The sequence below is a fragment of the Bombus bifarius genome, unplaced genomic scaffold, assembly GCF_011952205.1.
Source record: "Bombus bifarius isolate JDL3187 unplaced genomic scaffold, Bbif_JDL3187 scf7180000007990, whole genome shotgun sequence".
In the NCBI taxonomy this organism is placed as follows: Eukaryota; Metazoa; Arthropoda; class Insecta; order Hymenoptera; family Apidae; genus Bombus; species Bombus bifarius.
In genome coordinates, this window is record NW_022884371.1 from 914519 (window position 1) to 931758 (window position 17240).

General features: G+C 41.4%; 1 protein-coding gene across 9 annotated transcripts in view; it reads left to right on the top strand.

Annotated features, from left to right (window-relative positions):
- The first annotated feature begins 1466 nt into the window (after positions 1 to 1466).
- The window catches only part of LOC117205336 (obscurin), a 45842-nt gene continuing 30068 nt past the window's right edge, over positions 1467 to 17240 (top strand). For 3 of the 9 annotated variants that reach the window (XM_033443636.1, XM_033443638.1, XM_033443637.1), the window contains exon 1: positions 11274 to 17194. In XM_033443636.1, the coding sequence (XP_033299527.1) occupies positions 12602 to 17194 (4593 nt within the window). In that variant the 5' untranslated portion in view covers positions 11274 to 12601. Of the gene's footprint in view, positions 1675 to 4855; positions 4925 to 5045; positions 5111 to 11273; positions 17195 to 17240 lie in introns of those variants that run through there. The other 6 variants (XM_033443639.1, XM_033443644.1, XM_033443641.1 and 3 more) reach the window with 4 other exon arrangements.

Consider the following 17240-nt stretch of genomic DNA (forward strand, 5'->3'; position numbering starts at 1 on the left):
TACTTTCTATTACTTTTAATCGAACGTTTAGTGCACGAAAGTTTGAAAATTTTTATGAGTTATGCTTTCTGTTGTTTTTCATCGAATTTTGGATGCACCAAATATGAAGATTTTATAAGTTATGCTTCCTATTGCTTTTTATCGGTTCTTAAATGCGCCAAATTTGAAAATTCTGTGATTCGCGCTTTCTATTTGCTTTCCCTCAGAATCCAAAATTGGAAAATTTCATGTTTCCTATTTATAAATAAGTATACTATAAAATAATTAATAAATTTTATTTGTCGACACGATTAAGGATAAAGCAAATTGAGAGGTAGGTGCGCCAATGCCATAGATCGAATTCTATGCACATCATGACGATGACAAAGCGCTCGTCACATCAAAACAATTCTGTTTACGAACAGTGCGTACAGTTTGGGATAGTTTGGAAAATAGTAAAATAATCACGTTAAATCTCTGCTAGATCGTAAGACGTCGATGATCGCACGAATTAGACTCGCAAATTATGCTTGTGAAATGGACAGTATTTTTAAATCGATCGATGCCCATCAATTGCGTAATCGAGTATTTCTAATTATTTAATCGAACCTTGGCGCGCGTACAGCTACTTCAACGAACACGATTCGAAATGCGAAGCGATAAGAAATTAATTGCGCAAAGGCGAAGAAGTTAATGTTTACGACAAAAAGGGGCACGCTTTTAGACGCACATAATGGCTATTGTCGATAATTCACAATTGTGTAACGATCCCTCGTTAATTACTCGAAGAACCCTTGGCTCGCGTACAGCTAGAGAGGAATACCAAAGGTCGCCATTTCTGCAAACGAATACTTTTCTATCGTATCATTAGCAAAACTGTCTCCTAAAATCAAGTACAATACTATCTTAAATCTTCAACCCACTTTTCTAAGATTACTAGCTACTTCTCTAATTTTTCTATAATTCCAAATTTCCTCGATTTTATTCTACATTATTTACCATTTCTATCGATAAAACATCTACCAATCTCCATAACGAAAATTCATTGCGACAATACTTTAGATCGTCAGCCTTCTCTTTTAAGATTCCTATATACTTTTTTCCTTAATCCTTCAATTCAAAATATCCTCGATTTTGCACTGCATCACTTTTCCATTTCCACGAACCTTCTCTTCAATAAATCTTCGGCCAATGCTTACAACGACATGAACCAACAAACGAAATTTCGGTGAAACCGGTGCATCGAACAACAGGTGCGTTGTTCCATGAACTACCTCAAGAAGAGAAGATGAACGAGGATGACGACGACTAGAAGGATGCCAGAGCGATGTCGATGCACAACGCACGGTTATAAGTGAAAGAAACGAAGAAAGGAAAGAAGACGACGTGGGCCACGATGAAGAAGACGAAGAAGAAGAAGAAGAAGAGGTAGAAGAGAAGCGTGGAGGGTGTCGGGACGCCTTGCGGCTGGCATTGGTAGCAGTCTCGAGATAGCCGCCGGCTGGCTTCCTCACCGCCTCGGGGGATTTATTCGGGGATTCCGAACGCAAAGTGGTGAACGATATATCCAGTGGCTGATCCATCGATCCACCGTGTACATCCAGTGCTCAGCGTGTTGACGAGGGTCGCGACCTTCCTTCGTTCGTCGACGACAAAGAAACTCGATAAACCGACTCTGAATGTGTTTAACTGGAGGTGAGTCCGTCTAGCATTTTCACCAGCTTCTTTTTCGTACGTTCGTCCTTTCCTCTTTCGCTGGCCATCGTGTCAGCTCGTCGTCGTGCTATTTTCGTGAGTGTTGTGCAAGTGTCGATCTCGCATTCAAGCGGTACACGAACAGCAGCGTGCTGGCTTCACGCTCGGATCCACCATTCGAACCCCATTCCGCCGGGTTCCTTGAAGGTTTACAACTTCCTCGTTCGACCATCCCCTGCTAGACAGGACCTAGTGTCTCTCTTTCACTGTCATCGATAGATTTTTTGTTATTATCGCGACTGGCCTTGGACGATGCTGCCTGTGCTCGGTGAATTTCGACCGATTATTTCGGGACGCATGGTGGATGAGCTGCTTTCCCAGGAGTATCGTCTTCGAGATATCAGTGACGTGCAATTGAAAAATAAAAACTGTTATAAGCGGCGCTGGTATGTTATGAAATGAACGCGAGCGCGGCCTTGAGTTCTCTATTGCGCACCGGATGATTAATTTATTGCTCGGAGAGGGTTAGATACGTTACCGGAATAAAATTGTACGATTGTGTCATTACATTCTGCATTACATTCTGGATAAAGAGTAGCGTATCTTTTCGATTAACGGAGATATTTTGATGACTGTCGATAGTTAAGAAAATTGAGAAAGATCAGGGAAGATTAAGTTAGCTCAAGGATGAAGACAACGTTTGTTCAACGAGGAAATTCATTTCATCGGTTCTTATCAGACGATAGAAAGTATTCGCGATATTTATGTATACGGAGCCTGTCTTATCTTCGACGAGCTGTCGGCGCGGTGACAGATATGGAATGCTGTCAACTTGCCATGCGGAAGCACGCGAATAGGGTGTAACAAATCTTCTACTGATTATCGCTCGTCTACTGCGAAAACTTCTATGATTAATAGCTTTCTCTCGCGTGGAAATAACTGATCGTTTTCGTTTTCTCGACATATTTAGTTAAAGCGGCAAATAACTGCACAAACGTCGACTCATCTTTCGACTGTACATCTAACTTCTCATGTAATACAATCTATTTTATCATTATTTTTAACATCAGTCTTTTTAAGCTTACGCTTTAAAGCTTCTCTCTCTTCTCACTCAAACGATTTATTGAGAGGAATACAAAGTTATATCATGACTGCAGTCGAAACATCAAAGTCTTCTTAACGGGATGATGATACTGGTACGACTTTGATCCATCAACCTATGCCGTGAAACTCGCGATGAAATAAAATTCTGTGTTACATGCCCAAGGTGCGTCGTAAAATAGCTGTGCCATTTTGCTGGCACAGTTTCCACCGCGACACGACTCGTCCAGTGAATTAAACCGCGAACAGTCCAGTCGAAGGCCAAGTTTTTAGGTTCGCGGAAAGATGACTAAACGAGCATGACCGCGATGAAGGTAGCCCACGCGTTTCCAAGGTGCGCTACTCAAAATATCTAACTGCGTTATGTCTTCTTCAGACACAACAAGTTGCTACAGCGCGCAATAATGTAAATCGTTCAATAACGCAAGTCATTTTCACGATATGATACTTAATTAACATTGATTTTTACTGTACCTTTATCGTTCTTCGACAAATTTTTATCGTAGAATTTAAGGCCCAATACTTGAAGCTTTATTCCGAATACACATGGATGTAAATTGTACAGTATTCGTGGCTTTTCCGCTTCTGCACCATTTCAACGTCTAAAAAAAGAATTCAATCGAGTCTACACGGTAGTATCGGCTGTTGGTGATTGAATTGGATTAGCAGAACAAGTTTATTTTCATTTGATGGCATCAAAGGAGATGAATCCTTATCGAGGGCGTAATGTTTACTTCTTCCTCGTTGTCTTTAACAAAATTGGGACTAAATGATCATCAAAGAATTAAGGAGTAATAGTTAACAAAATATAAAAATATTATTTTTTGAAATCACTATATTTTATTAACCTCTTTCTTAAATATGACAAAAATATGATTTTTAAAGTTATTTTTGATTAAATTAAATTAAATTTTCGTTACAATATTGCGTATAATTTACATTTTCAATTCAGTTAGGTTTATGAAAGGTATCGTACGAGTATATTCTCGCTGAACGGCGTTAAAGCAGTCAATTCAGACTGTTTATCAAGCTGGTCCGATAATACTTCCTCCATCGCGTTGTATGAACCAACGTAAAGCTTCGTGTCTGGCGCGTGGATTTCGACGTCGAAATCAATGGCGGAAGTGACCCGATTAGCGGCGAAATACAAGAAAATGCGGCCAACATCGTGCGGTGCTAGGTGGCCAGCCAATCAGACGAACGAATACGGGTGCCGCGTGTCGGAAATAGATTTCGCTTAAACTAAAGGTTGATCCACCGACGCCACTTTAACCATCTACGTACAACGTTCGATTTATCCCCCATGAAATCGATCGAAACTTCCTAGTGACCGCCACACTTTTCATGAAATATTTAAATTTACCGCGCAAATACGTGGAAACGACATCTATATTGTGTATAGTAATATTTATAACATTATTGTACAGTTGTACAGCCTTGCTACATTTATTAAACAGTTTGGGATTTGATGACAACGTTCTCCGTTTAAATATGTGATTTTTTAAAGTAGTAAAGTAAAGAAAAATATATTGGTGAAATCAAAATTGCGCGCTAAAGAGAACTGCGCATGACTCAGTGCGCAGGCGTAGTGCGTGATATAAATTCCTTTGTATTCCTGCGTGTTTAAATTGCATAGAAGAGCTGAAAAAATATTGTGAGAAAAAGTGTGATAGTCATTACGTTTTTGTATGCGTTTGATAATGGATTCGAAGTAAAATATGAAGAGATTAAGGTAAATTTAGATTGAGTTTCGTGAAAGTGATTCGTTTTCTTATGACACTGAATAGAGTATAAGTGATGAATGTGGGGTTATGAATTTGTATAATTGATCACTCTACATTACTTTCTAAAGATTATATTGTTAATAGAAAGAGAAAATATGTAATCAGAAAATGATTTAACAAAGTCGATAAGTTACCTACTAGTCGAGAAAGAGTTTACGTCTTTACTGAAATCCGATATTTGAATCACCGTTTAGATTGAGATGGCAGCACTACCATCATAAACGGAGATTCAGAATTTAGAACATAAATTAAATATTATAACGTAACTTAAAGTTCTTTTTCTTATTAATTTTTAGAATGATAATGTAATGTGGAATTCACCGCAATGGCTTCCAACACTTCAATTACGTCCAAATCGAAACAAGGTAAGTTACACAACGATTCGTACGATAAAAGATTCACATCCAAAGAAATTGAAACATTAAAATTTTAAATGCAAGACAAACAGTAGAGTTTTAATAACACCGTTGTTAAATCTGTGTCCAGAAATTTCAGCGGAGATAACTCGAGTCATCAGACGAGAGGGAATCACGATCGAGTCGTCAGGCAGGGTGAGTTACGCTTTCATCAATTCCAAACGTTACCTCGTAAAACATTTAGTTCTCACGAGTAATAGAAACATTACCCCTAGAGAATAATATCAATGACAATAATCTCACGAAGGCAACGGCTATTTCGCCCTTATTATCGGAAGCTTCTTCCTCCTATCAAAGTGACGTATAGCGCGCAAACTGGCATTGCGGTTTTACATGCTCATTAACTGCGCATTCTTGAAGGAAACAACGCGAATAAAGGGCGAAACATCAAACGTTTTTGAGTAATTGGCTAAATGGCAACTAACAAGACGTATATGCCTCCACGCTAAATACGTTACGTCACGATACCGCCATCTAAATTAAACTAAAACCAAGGCGCACCGCACGAAGGTAGATAGAATATCTGGTTCGATGCCAAAGACTGAAGACAACCAAGAACTCACCGCCATTCCAACTACTCCCGCAATGCACGAACACGTCTCTCATTCTTCTCGGCGATCATCTCCCTCTCCCCCCGCACCGCTTCCTTTTCTCTTCAGCTTCTGTCTCACCCCTTAATTCAGCCAAGCAGATTCTTTTTTTCTACCGAGTCCCCGACATGATTTATACGAAACGCATTCTGTCGGTGTTTCACGCTTCCTGGAAAGCCAATCTGTTAACGTGCCGGTCCTGGCCAACGGCGCGCATGCCACTCGATTCCGAAACGTCTCGTTTCCATCCTTAATTAGGCCTTAATTAATTACAAAATATCTGGCATTCTTTGGTACACATATTGGAAGCAATATATTGGAAGCAACTCCCAAAACGTAGATTTACGTTTTCAATTATGATTTTACGTTGAACTATTTGGTTCTCGGACTTGCATGTATGCTTCTTTTCTCGTTGTATTATGTTAGTATTTTAAGATGAACTGAACTTTGCACTTGAAAATATGTGAAGATATAGAGAAATATCAAATAGTGAAACTTCTAAATTAGAAACTGGCTTAGTAATTTAATAGCTCTTCGATAATTATTATTCTTGGAACTCTGTCAATTCTCTGGAACATGCAGCAAAGATACTGTTACTGATTTTGTTGATCCACTCGCATGGGTTTTTTATACCAAACATTATAACAAACAGAGAAAGTCTTACATATCTTCTGGTACTTCTCGCAACTGGTGAAATGCAAACCTGGTCGTTGCATACGCTATGCAAAGCAAACAATCCAAAGATTTCTCTTGTTATTCATTCATCCATTCGTTCGTTCGTTGCCACTTATCCGGATGAAGCGTATTAATTTAATTTCATACTTCTACAGTAACATATTTTCTTGATATCTAAATACTTTGAATTCTGGAGTTATGAATTTCGCAATTCCAAACTGTCTTGTGATCTACAGAAGATTGTATTTCTCTGTATTCATATAAATTATCCAAAGGAATTTCAAAAATAGCTTGATTCTGGAAATACAGCAGCAACGCTCGTCAGCTTCATCCCTAATTTCAAAACTCTAAAGTATGAAGTTCACCGGACGAACATCACAGTCGTTGGAACAAACAAAGTCGAGTCAATTGACATATATCCAAAGGACCTAATGATCCATAGCCGAGTTATCTTTAGATTTGGCTTTCCTTTAATCATAAATCACCCGTTAGATCGGTTCTGTGTACAAAATTCACGTGGATGGCGTTATATGCAACCATCTAGCTCGGATAAGATCATCGAAATAGAATCGTCTCCAAGGTGATTTAAATTAAATTGTAATTTCGCTTAACGTTAAATAATTCTAGCATTTGCGCCTTTAATCGGTTTGATGTTTAAACCATTCAATCGATCATGTTGTTACCCTTCCACGAGCTGTTGAACGATTTACACGATCGCTTAAAATATTCTTCCTGCTCGATCGTCATACAAATTCAATTTATGAAAGAAGAACGTAATAGGTGTCATAAATAGTTTCTTTATCGAATGCGGATCCAATGAATCACGCACGGTGGCGTTGACACGTTGAGTCTCATGCAGTGAAGAGTTTGGCAGACGATCAAAATCACATCAATGTGCCAATAGAAACTGTGACGCCGCTGCTTCACGTGCAGGTTTAACAGTTTTCAGTAAACGATAACTGGTTGTCAAACGTACGTCTGGCAACTTAAAAATCGTACATCTTCATATTAAATCATTGCCGATAGAAACGAGTTTTCGAGGTTCTCAACGTTGAAACGAATGGCACGCGCAATTTATATTATTCACGTAAATGTATCCGATGACTCACTGAAATAGAAAATTAATTTGTTTGGTTTTTACAGTGTGCTTCAAGTTAAGATTTCTTGTCATCTCTGTAGAAATTATCGCCGTCGAATCGGCCAAAATTCAACGCACGGGCGATTTCTCGTAAATCAACGCGAACCTTGGAACATCCAATTATTGTCTGGCTGCAAGTTCAAGCTTTATCGTAAATCGTTCCGAACAAAACGGTTCTGAGCGATTGTTTGCTTCTATAAAGTTATGAAACGTCTGGCAAATGAGGGAAATTGATATTTCCCCCTCCCCCTCCTCTTTTATAAAGAATTATGGCTTTGGTGCGATAGCATATATAATCTAATAATATAATAATATTATCGGGTAAAAGCGATTAGAGCAATTTTTGATTTTCCATCATAAATGCAAACCTCTAAACGTAGCTGTGCTTCAGACGCCATTTCGCAAAGACCTTAGACATTTCGTTCGTTTCAATGTTATAGTCTGAGAGAAACATCTTATGCTCATTTTTCCACGTAAATATCATTATTCTTGATGCAGTCGTAGTTGCCAACGCTAAGACAGTCATCAGGAAATTAATAACCAGAACGGAGTAATTTCTGCTCGGTGTGACTATATTGTCGCTCTTTATTTTCGTTCCACATTCCACAGTTTTTGGTTTTAAACGTGCACATATCATCAATTGTATCATTCTATCCACGCATATTCCCTTTTTCTTCGCACTGTTATCATAAATTTACCGAAATCGCACGCGCGATATCAAACGTCGAAGACGCATGGCAATGTGTCAATTCCATTTCGATACTTTGCAAGATGCAAATAATGTTTAGATTCTTTGACACCTTCTGCCGTAGTACATCGCGCGTATCGAAATTTACTGGCATCTTGAAAGCGAAAATTCGGCCGATAATCACTGAAAAATGGTAACAGGTGCCTTATCCATCTTTTGTAAATTACGTTTCTGACACTTGTGCGCGGCAGATTTATTACGCAGTAGATCACTTGCATCGCTCGATGTACGCCGGAATAAATAAATTCCTATTCGTTGAATTAATTACAATGGTCAATGAACAAGAGGAAATTAACAATTGCGACCATACGAGTATAGGTAACCTTTTTATTAAAAATTTTTGACCATGTTTAAGGCATATATTGTTATGTGTATCCGTTACCTTTGTCAATTGTTATTACTGTCGATTATATGAATTGTAACAATTGTAACTGTACATTTTCTACACTCTAATTCACATCAAAAGAAACGCTGTTGCACAAATTTATAATAACAGGTTTTAAGGGAACAGATCCTGAAGAACAGGAACAAAATAACTATGAAAACTAAAAGCAGTGGGAAGCATTATCGCCAATTTATGGTTTACGTCGATGTACTATAAATAGCAAAGATTGTTCATTTATGATCGTTTTCGTCTTTTACCCTACGGTTTTCGCGGAACAATTCAGTGGGTCGATAATTTTAGAGGATCGAATCGGACGAACGATATTTCATATCGTGACCGTAAGTAGGTCGCGAGAATAGTTTCTCATGCGTACAGCTCGAAATGCGGCACGATTTATATCAAATAATGACGCAACGGTCCTAAAGAAAGAAATTGGGCCTGAGGTAGGCGTTTGTGGCAACAATCGGATCGCTTGAAATAGTCGACATCAACATTGCCCTTTTCGCTGCTTGTTTGTTAAATAAACCTTGCAGCCGTCCAGTACAGTTACCAACGACCAACTGCAACAACTTTCTATTTTTCCAATAAGAAAGCGCACGAGGATTAGAAGGTTCCATCGGTGATTTCATTGTCCTATATCGAACAGTATTTTCGTTGGTATTTTCATACGAACCTATCAGGCTTTTGCTTCAACCCATTTGCATCAATGAATCGCATATAGCGCGACCAAAACACAAAATCACAGTTTAATCCATTCAAATGCAATTTTCAGACCATATTCCATCGTGAATACGAATTCGATGTAATTGGCCTGTAAAGGGTATTGGATTTTCATAAAACTGAAATCAATGAACTTATGCAATTACATAAAACGAAATAGATATTCATAGGTAGTCTTTATTTTCATCTTGAAGCAAGTTGCGCTTATTGGCACCAATTATTTCAGGAAAATATTCATTACGTAACAAGTTGGTACGGATGATTCTTACTTTGATCAAAAATGCAATCAAACTATACACGTCAAACGAATTATGCTCAGAGATACACCGTTTATCCCCAAAAGATATTCGTTACCCAACGACCTAACACAATCGAAAACAGCATCCATTCCGATCATTTTTACTCTGAGACGAAATTTTAAAAAGTTACATCAAACGATTTATATTTGTCGATACGTTATGCAACGATCTAATATTACTCATCGCATTTCTCTCACCTGAAACTTTCAACTTCCACCCGAAACCTTTGCGTTTCACCCTAAGGACTACCTTCACCTATAGCCCAAAATGCCGCCAAATTAGAACTCTGAGAACGGAGTTCCTCCACGGGGAATTCCCTCGGTGACGCGGGAAAAGACACGGTGTCGTGGTGTCCGCGGAACACGCAGCTTTTCACGCGTGTGTACATCCTTCGAACGCGCGACACGCACAGCTGCGGATCCGTGTACTCCGTTCTAAAGATGTATTGGAGAAGTGTAAGAAGGGTAGCTATTTCTGGTCGTGGGGAGCCGAGAGACTCGTCGCGCAAACGGCTCTTAGCCACTTCGTACATCGGCTAGTCTGGCGTTCGCCGCGTATCGCAAAACGCTTTTCGTAAGGAACAGCACGGGAACTCTGCTCGACATGACACGCGAGTCTGATTCAGAGAGACAGTGATCGTTGGGACAGGAATCAGGGGGGTTGAAGGCAATTATTTAGTGAACGAGAAAAATAAACGAGTGTATGGAGCTTAGGGGAAACGCGGAACCTTTCGATTCTCTGGAAAATCGAATGACATCATCGTTATTTACGATTACCGTTGGCGACGAAAGAATGATCCATAGAAGAATTACATTGTAATTGATCTATCGAAGCGTTCTCATTGAATCTCGTGGCTAGTTTGCAACAAGATTTCTCTGTGATTATCGTCGTTGGACGTTGGCGACGAAGAGATTTGTGGGCCCAGGATCGTTGATCTCAAGAAAATCGATAATAATCAGAAGAACTTGAAATTGACGTACATTTAAAATACTTTTCGCGTATTTCTTTGTCCTTTGCTCGTTGACTTGTTAGAGAAGCGAAAGTGCATACGGCCGTCGGATAACAGCAGTTGATCGTCGTCGACGCGAATGTCTGACAACCGATACCGAGAGGACGAGTGCAGTGCACCGGCGTGAAAATAGATGGGTTGGTGGTTGGTGAAGATCGGTTGGTGAAAGTGACGAGGTGGAAATAGTTTGCCGCGCCGAATCGCGCCAGGGGAAGATAAATAGGACTTGCCACCCGTAGTTATCGTAAATGAATAGGAACCGAGTACAGCTCAACGTTTAGCGACCACCTTTGAGCGTGAGGAAACGGTGTGGCGCAACGATTAACGCGTTCATTAACATCGATACAAGTTACCTACTCGACCACAACGAAGCACTAATGAAATTCTGCTAATCACATGCGTTAAAATCGAAAATAAGCTCAAAGTTATAATACAGTCGACGAATATTCTTTGATTCTACGATAAAGTCATAAAGTAATTTATAAATAACGTATTAAAACACAAAATAAGCCCAAATATGATATAATCTGACAAGAAAATCGCGAAACAGCTAATAACCAAGCTTATTAAGAAAGGCGAAAGAAGAAATTTAAAGTAAGCCCAACTGTAATACAATTCCACGATAAAATCGCAAAACAACTTGTAACTGAATCATGCAAGAAATTTCATCGCGAAATAAGTCTAAAACTAACACAATTTCACGATAAAATCATAAAACAACCGAAAAATAACGCGAATGAGACACGACGGCGTTTGACAATCCGGTAGGCAAGTATGTCAAGCTACGTTTTATCAGTGGTCGAAGCCTCACTGACAATCTAGGCGTCTAGAAGCTGCTAGACAGCCAAAAATTTGCGCACGAACAAGGTGAACTATTGCACGAAGGGGTCACTTTGGTGAGCCTCGAGGGAGAGCAACGCCACGAAAAAAAGTGGCTCTTTTCTACGACGAGGAAATCACCGAATTGGCCAGCTACCAGGGGACGAAACGAACGAACGAACAGCTCCCACGGAATCCTCGTAGGCATCCCGTACGTAAAAATAAACCGTGCCTCGTCGACGAGGCACGAGCCACCGGCTTCGGGTTCGACGAAATACTTTTTAACGAGCACACGATGAAAACGACGTGGAAACCTCGAGAAAAGAAATTACGGTAAAAATAAGCCCATGCACATTGACGCGTCGGCTTAAGAACCAAGCAGCTTACGAGATTTGTTTTACTAGCTCCAAGAATCACCTTCGTTCTAATCGATCAACGGATATCGTATTTGCTAGATAAATCAAATGAATCGTTTTGGATCGGGCCGTAGTTTGCTAGATGAGTGGTATGAATCATCCCCGAGAGGAAATTGAACGCAGAATTCGCATAAACGACCTTTGCAAGTAAGCAGAAGCTCTTTATTTTAAGAAGCTCCTAGAGGATCTCTGTAATTGAAACCAGAGAAAAATAGAATATTTTCGTCATAGTTCATTGGCAAGGAAACTGCGACCTTTTCAAAGATATCTTGACACAGTGGGGATTTTGGATTTAGTTATTCGAGGTGCGTGAAAGATAAAGGATATTTGCGGCGAAGACCCGCCAGTATTCATGAAGTTTGCCAGTCGCGTGGTACTCGACCGGAGTCACGAGAGATTTCGTTGGTCGCCGTGTGAACGAATTATGGCGAGGAGGGGACAATGTGAACTGTTGATTCACGCGTCGACATTGGACTCGCTAACCGACGTGAGCAAGGAGAACGCCAAGGGGAAGTCGCGATTGAATGATCAAACGCTAGAATCCGTGGTTCTCGTGGATGGAATGCCAAGATTCTAGCAATTGGCGTAGATAACAAAGACTTCCTAACATTTTCGAATAAGCAAGCATCTTTGTATACTAAACTATATATAATCTATTAATTCTGTACAACATTGAACTCGAACTATGAAAATATCGTCGAATATCTGAAAGGGAAACAAGATACAAGACAATTAAAAAAGTAGTAAACAAAATCGAAGTTAACGAAGAATAATAAAGAAAGTCGATTAAATGAATCTTTAAGAAGCTCCACGAGTGGAGACGAACAATGTCCTTTTGCAGGATAACAGGTAGAAGCAGGGGCCTCCCTAAGCCAAATTACTTCCCTCTTTTACCACCAATCAGTCCAGCTGATGCAAAACGTTTCTGCCGGATCACTGGCAAATCCTATGGTTTGCCTACTCATCATTACATTCCAGTTTTATTGGGTGTCCACGCCCACGACAAATCGAAATGCAAGATAACAAACGCTTCCGGCCTAGGACCGCACCATTACACAGCTGGCTTCGTCCTGGGCGAGAAGAAGAAACACGTGATCCTCAAGGACTATCGCTACGTGTTCCCAATCTTGGAGGGAGAAGGAGAACAACAGAGAGTTCTAAGAGACTTGTTAAACACGAAACATCCTCCTGTCGAAGAGGAACAGGCAAAATTCGTATACACGGTGGGAGAAAGAAGATGCAGCCTGGTATTTCCATCCAGACTGGAGGCTGCAGTCAGAGATGGCGATGTAAAGGACGTGATGTTATCCAGAGACTGCGACACAGTTTTGTTCAGACTGAAACAAGGAAAGAATGTTTCGGTGGATTTCAAGAATTTAGAAGATTTTGAGAATCTTTACGATGGGCTTGGACCGAGCCAGGAAGTGGTAAAGGAAAGAGAGAGACTGGAGGCCGAGGCTAAGAAACGAAAGAGGAAACGACAAGCTGGTTTAAGTTATGCCAAAAAAATTTTCGAAGAGAAGGAAAAGGCCGCTGAAGAGGAAGAATTAAGGCAGACGAAGCAACTGAAACTTCGTAGCTTCAAGGAGGAAACGACGGAAGAAACATGGAAAAACGTGAATTTGAAGCAGGCTAGAAGCAGAGCGTGTAATTTTATCTCGGTAACGAGTACTCTGAAGGGTGCAGAGAAGTCTCTACCAGAAACTTTGGATTGGAACTCGTTCCAGGATACTAATGAAGCATCCATGCAACCAATCGTGGACAAATTGCCCACTCCTATCAAAGTAAAGCCACAAATCGTTGAACAAAGTGCTACGTCTTCGTGCACTAGCCCTATCTCAGAGAGCACAGGAGGATTCGAGGCGATATCAATCGTGAAGCCATTGACGTCGCTGAAAATAGAACCCGACGCGGCTCTGCAGTCGGCCATACGGAATATTCCAGTCAGTGACTTGAAAGAGGTGTCTAACGTAAACGTGAAGCTTCTACAGGCTGGTGACGAGGCGATAGAGCAGCTACCGAGAGTGGAAGAAATTCCGCAATTGGTGCAAAACCTGGGCAAAGGAAAGGAGACGACTCAGCATAACGTGAAAGGTCTGAAATTAGACATCAAATCCGCGCAGAGATTTATCACCGGGCAGACAGTGCAGACGCCGAACGGACCTATTTTTGTACCTGGCCAGACACTGCAAACACCTCAGGGTCCTGCGTTCGTTCCTGGTCTAACCGTGAACACTCCTGACGGCCCTCTTCTCGTCCCTGGACAGATTCTCAACTTGAAAGAGCAAGGTAACAAAGAAACGCCCGTATTTATAGCTGGACAGACACTGGCCACGGAACAGGGTCATCGATTCCTTCAGGGTCAAACCTTCCACACCAACGAAGGAGCCAGATTCGTTCAGGGTCAGACTGTTCTAACAGACGATGGTCCAAAATTTGTCGCTGGTCAAGTGTCGAAAGATGGGACCTTCGTTCCTGGTCAAACCATTCTTACTCCTGATGGACCTCGATTTATGCCTGGTCAAACAATCACTGACAATCATGGAGAACAGATATTTGTCCCAGGACAGAGCGTACAGATCGATGAGTCCTGGGAATTCATTCCAGGACAGTCTATCGAAACTCTGACTGGAGAAACGAAGTTCGTTCCAGGTCAGACGATCTCAACCTGTCAAGGACCACAATTTGTACCGGGACAATACGTGACTTCTAATTCTGGAGAAAGTTACTTCATGCCTGGTGTAGTCAAAGATACTGAAGTAGGTTCGACTTTCGTTCCCGGTATGACTTTGGATACTCCGAAAGGACAGAAATTCGTGGAAGGTCAAGTAGTGAGGACGCCAGTAGGTGAAAAGTTTCTACCAGGAAAAACTAGGATAACAGATAACGGAATCGAGTTTGCTGCAGCTAGTACGTTTGACGAGGTTATGTTCTACGATGCTGGGCCTGTTGGCATGCCTGTTGATCCGAAAACAACCAACGTTTCTATCCAACAGAGCGAAATCTTTGGACACATGGTGCAAACCGACAGAGGAGTAGAATTCTATCCAGAGGGCGAAAGAAACTTACCCGAAGGGAAAAGAATAGTTCCTGGTCAGTTAGTGAAGGGGGGGAAAGACGGACCTCGGTTCGTGCCTGGTGTGATGACGGAAGATGGTTTCCTACCCGGTCAGATAGTAATGACAGAAAAAGGTGAGCAATTCGTTCCAGGTCAAGTAATCGACACTAGTACCGGTCCTAAGTTTGTTCCTGGCCAAATGGTGGAGACTAGAACGGGTGCAAAATTCGTTCCTGGCCAGACCGTGGAGACTGGGGATGGGCCACGTTTCGTACCAGGTCAAATCGTCGAAACCAAAGCTGGTCCCACTTTTATTCCTGGTCAGGTGATTTCCACAGACGATGAAGGTTCTAGATTCGTACCTGGACAAGTGGTAGATACACCCGAGGGACCAAGATTCGTTCCAGGTCGCGTAGTAGAGTCTGGAGAACTGGGTGTGACGTTTGTACCAGGACAGATAGTTCAAACTGAAGAAGGTCCTCGTTTCGTAGCTCCAGATTTGACTGACACGCCTGAAGGTGAGGTAGAATTCTCTGTTCAAGGATTCGAGGTCACTCCTGAAGAACTAAGATTACTCAGGCCTCAAAATTTGCATTACAATGCTCACGTTCAGCATCAGGGAGAAACTAGCATAGATGCAAGGATGCTTCGACAATTATCAGAAGCTGGTTTGTCCGTGGGAAGGAAAGTAGCCACAGATTTGCCAGCTGTGGATGTTGATGTAGATCCAAAGGCGGTAGCTTTGGAACAATCTCTCGTAATGGCGGAGAAGCTCGGTTTGCATGGTACCACCGCAGTGAAAATGGCACAGATAGTATCCACTGTGGCTCAACTAGCTAAAAATATTGCGATTCAACAGGAACAACAACTGGAGGAGAATCACATCGAATCGAAGTTGATGAATGGTACGAAGCCTCCCGTTATAGATGGTAATAGAAATGATAATGGAAACGGAGAAGGACGAGAAAATGACGAAGGTGGCTACTGGTTGAAAGACGCGGTGAAAATAGCAATGACAAGCGCTGTCCTGGCGATCACCAGTCAGTCTATGGAAAATGGTAACGATTCTAAACAAGATTTCGTTTATTCTTCCATTAGCGAAGCTTTTAATGTCCTTTTACGTCAAAGGAATATTAGTATCGAGGAATCTGTGGAAGAGATCCTGCAAATACTTCTGGTTCCTCAAAATCGAAGTAACTTGTGTCAGTCTGCTCTGTTCGAGTTATTAGAAAGTAAAAACAATAAAGTGGACATTTTGAAATCCACTGTAGGCAGCCAGTCCCTGAAAGAAGACGTGGTACTGGACAGGTTATCTATGGTTCTCGAGGAAGAACACGGTACAGATCTAGTCGGCCCAGCGTTCAGAACAGTTTCTAAAAACGACCCGGAATTGGTCTCTCGGGTACTTCGAAAAGTATCTGAAGAAGTTTCCACAATTGTCACGGAGAAAGAAGCGGCTGAAACTGTTCACAAGGCCATCGTTCAAGCGGTCAGAGAATCTAGTGAAATTCACGTTCAAGAATTATTAAACGACGAGGGAGAAAACGTTCGAGAGATGCTTCTGCAGGCTGTAGGATTGGCCAGAGCTCTAGGTATGTCTAATATCGCCAGTAGCTTATTGGCAGTGATCAGCGACGAAAAATCAACGCAAGCCCTAGCCAGTGACAGAGTGACGCTGGATGTTTTAAAACGACTGACAGTGATGAGGAAATTAGCTGAAGAGAGGCCACCGTTTATGAACGCCTTAACTCAGTTGTGTAGCGATCCAGAATTGGCCAGAACTGACCCACGATTGAGAACTCTCGTCAGAGAGAGCGCAGCTTTGATGATCGTACCCGAAGAAGGTCCTCTGCAGTCGTCAGCCGACGTACCTTCGATTCTGCTTCAGTCTGACAATAGTTTAGCCATGGAAGAATTCCTTTTAAGAAGAAACCACAAGCCATCGTCGATTTTTATGATTCTAAAACAAGGTATACAAGCTGTGGTACCCAGAGAAGCTTCTAGATCTGTTTTAACTGGAGAAGTGGCTTACACGGTTCTCGACGAGGATGGAATTCATTATTTTGAACCACTCCACGTTTTTTCCGCGCTCCAACTCACTCGTCCAACCGCGCATCGATTTTCCATGTACTGTTGTCCCGTTGCGAAGGAAGAGGACATGGATGTTGAAATGTTGTCCACGTACGGGACTATCTCGATGGCTAGTAGCCTCGATGGATCCGGTACTGGAACTTATCAGAGACAGGACTGTAATGGCATTGTACTGTCGAGGTCTGATAAATCATTTGGATATTCTGGGAGCAGAGAAAATACGCCGAGTCTGAGGAGATTAAGCAACTTTCAGGACAATTGCTTTGAGCGGGTAACGTAATGAGAAATAGAATTTTACATTAAACAGAGGACGATAA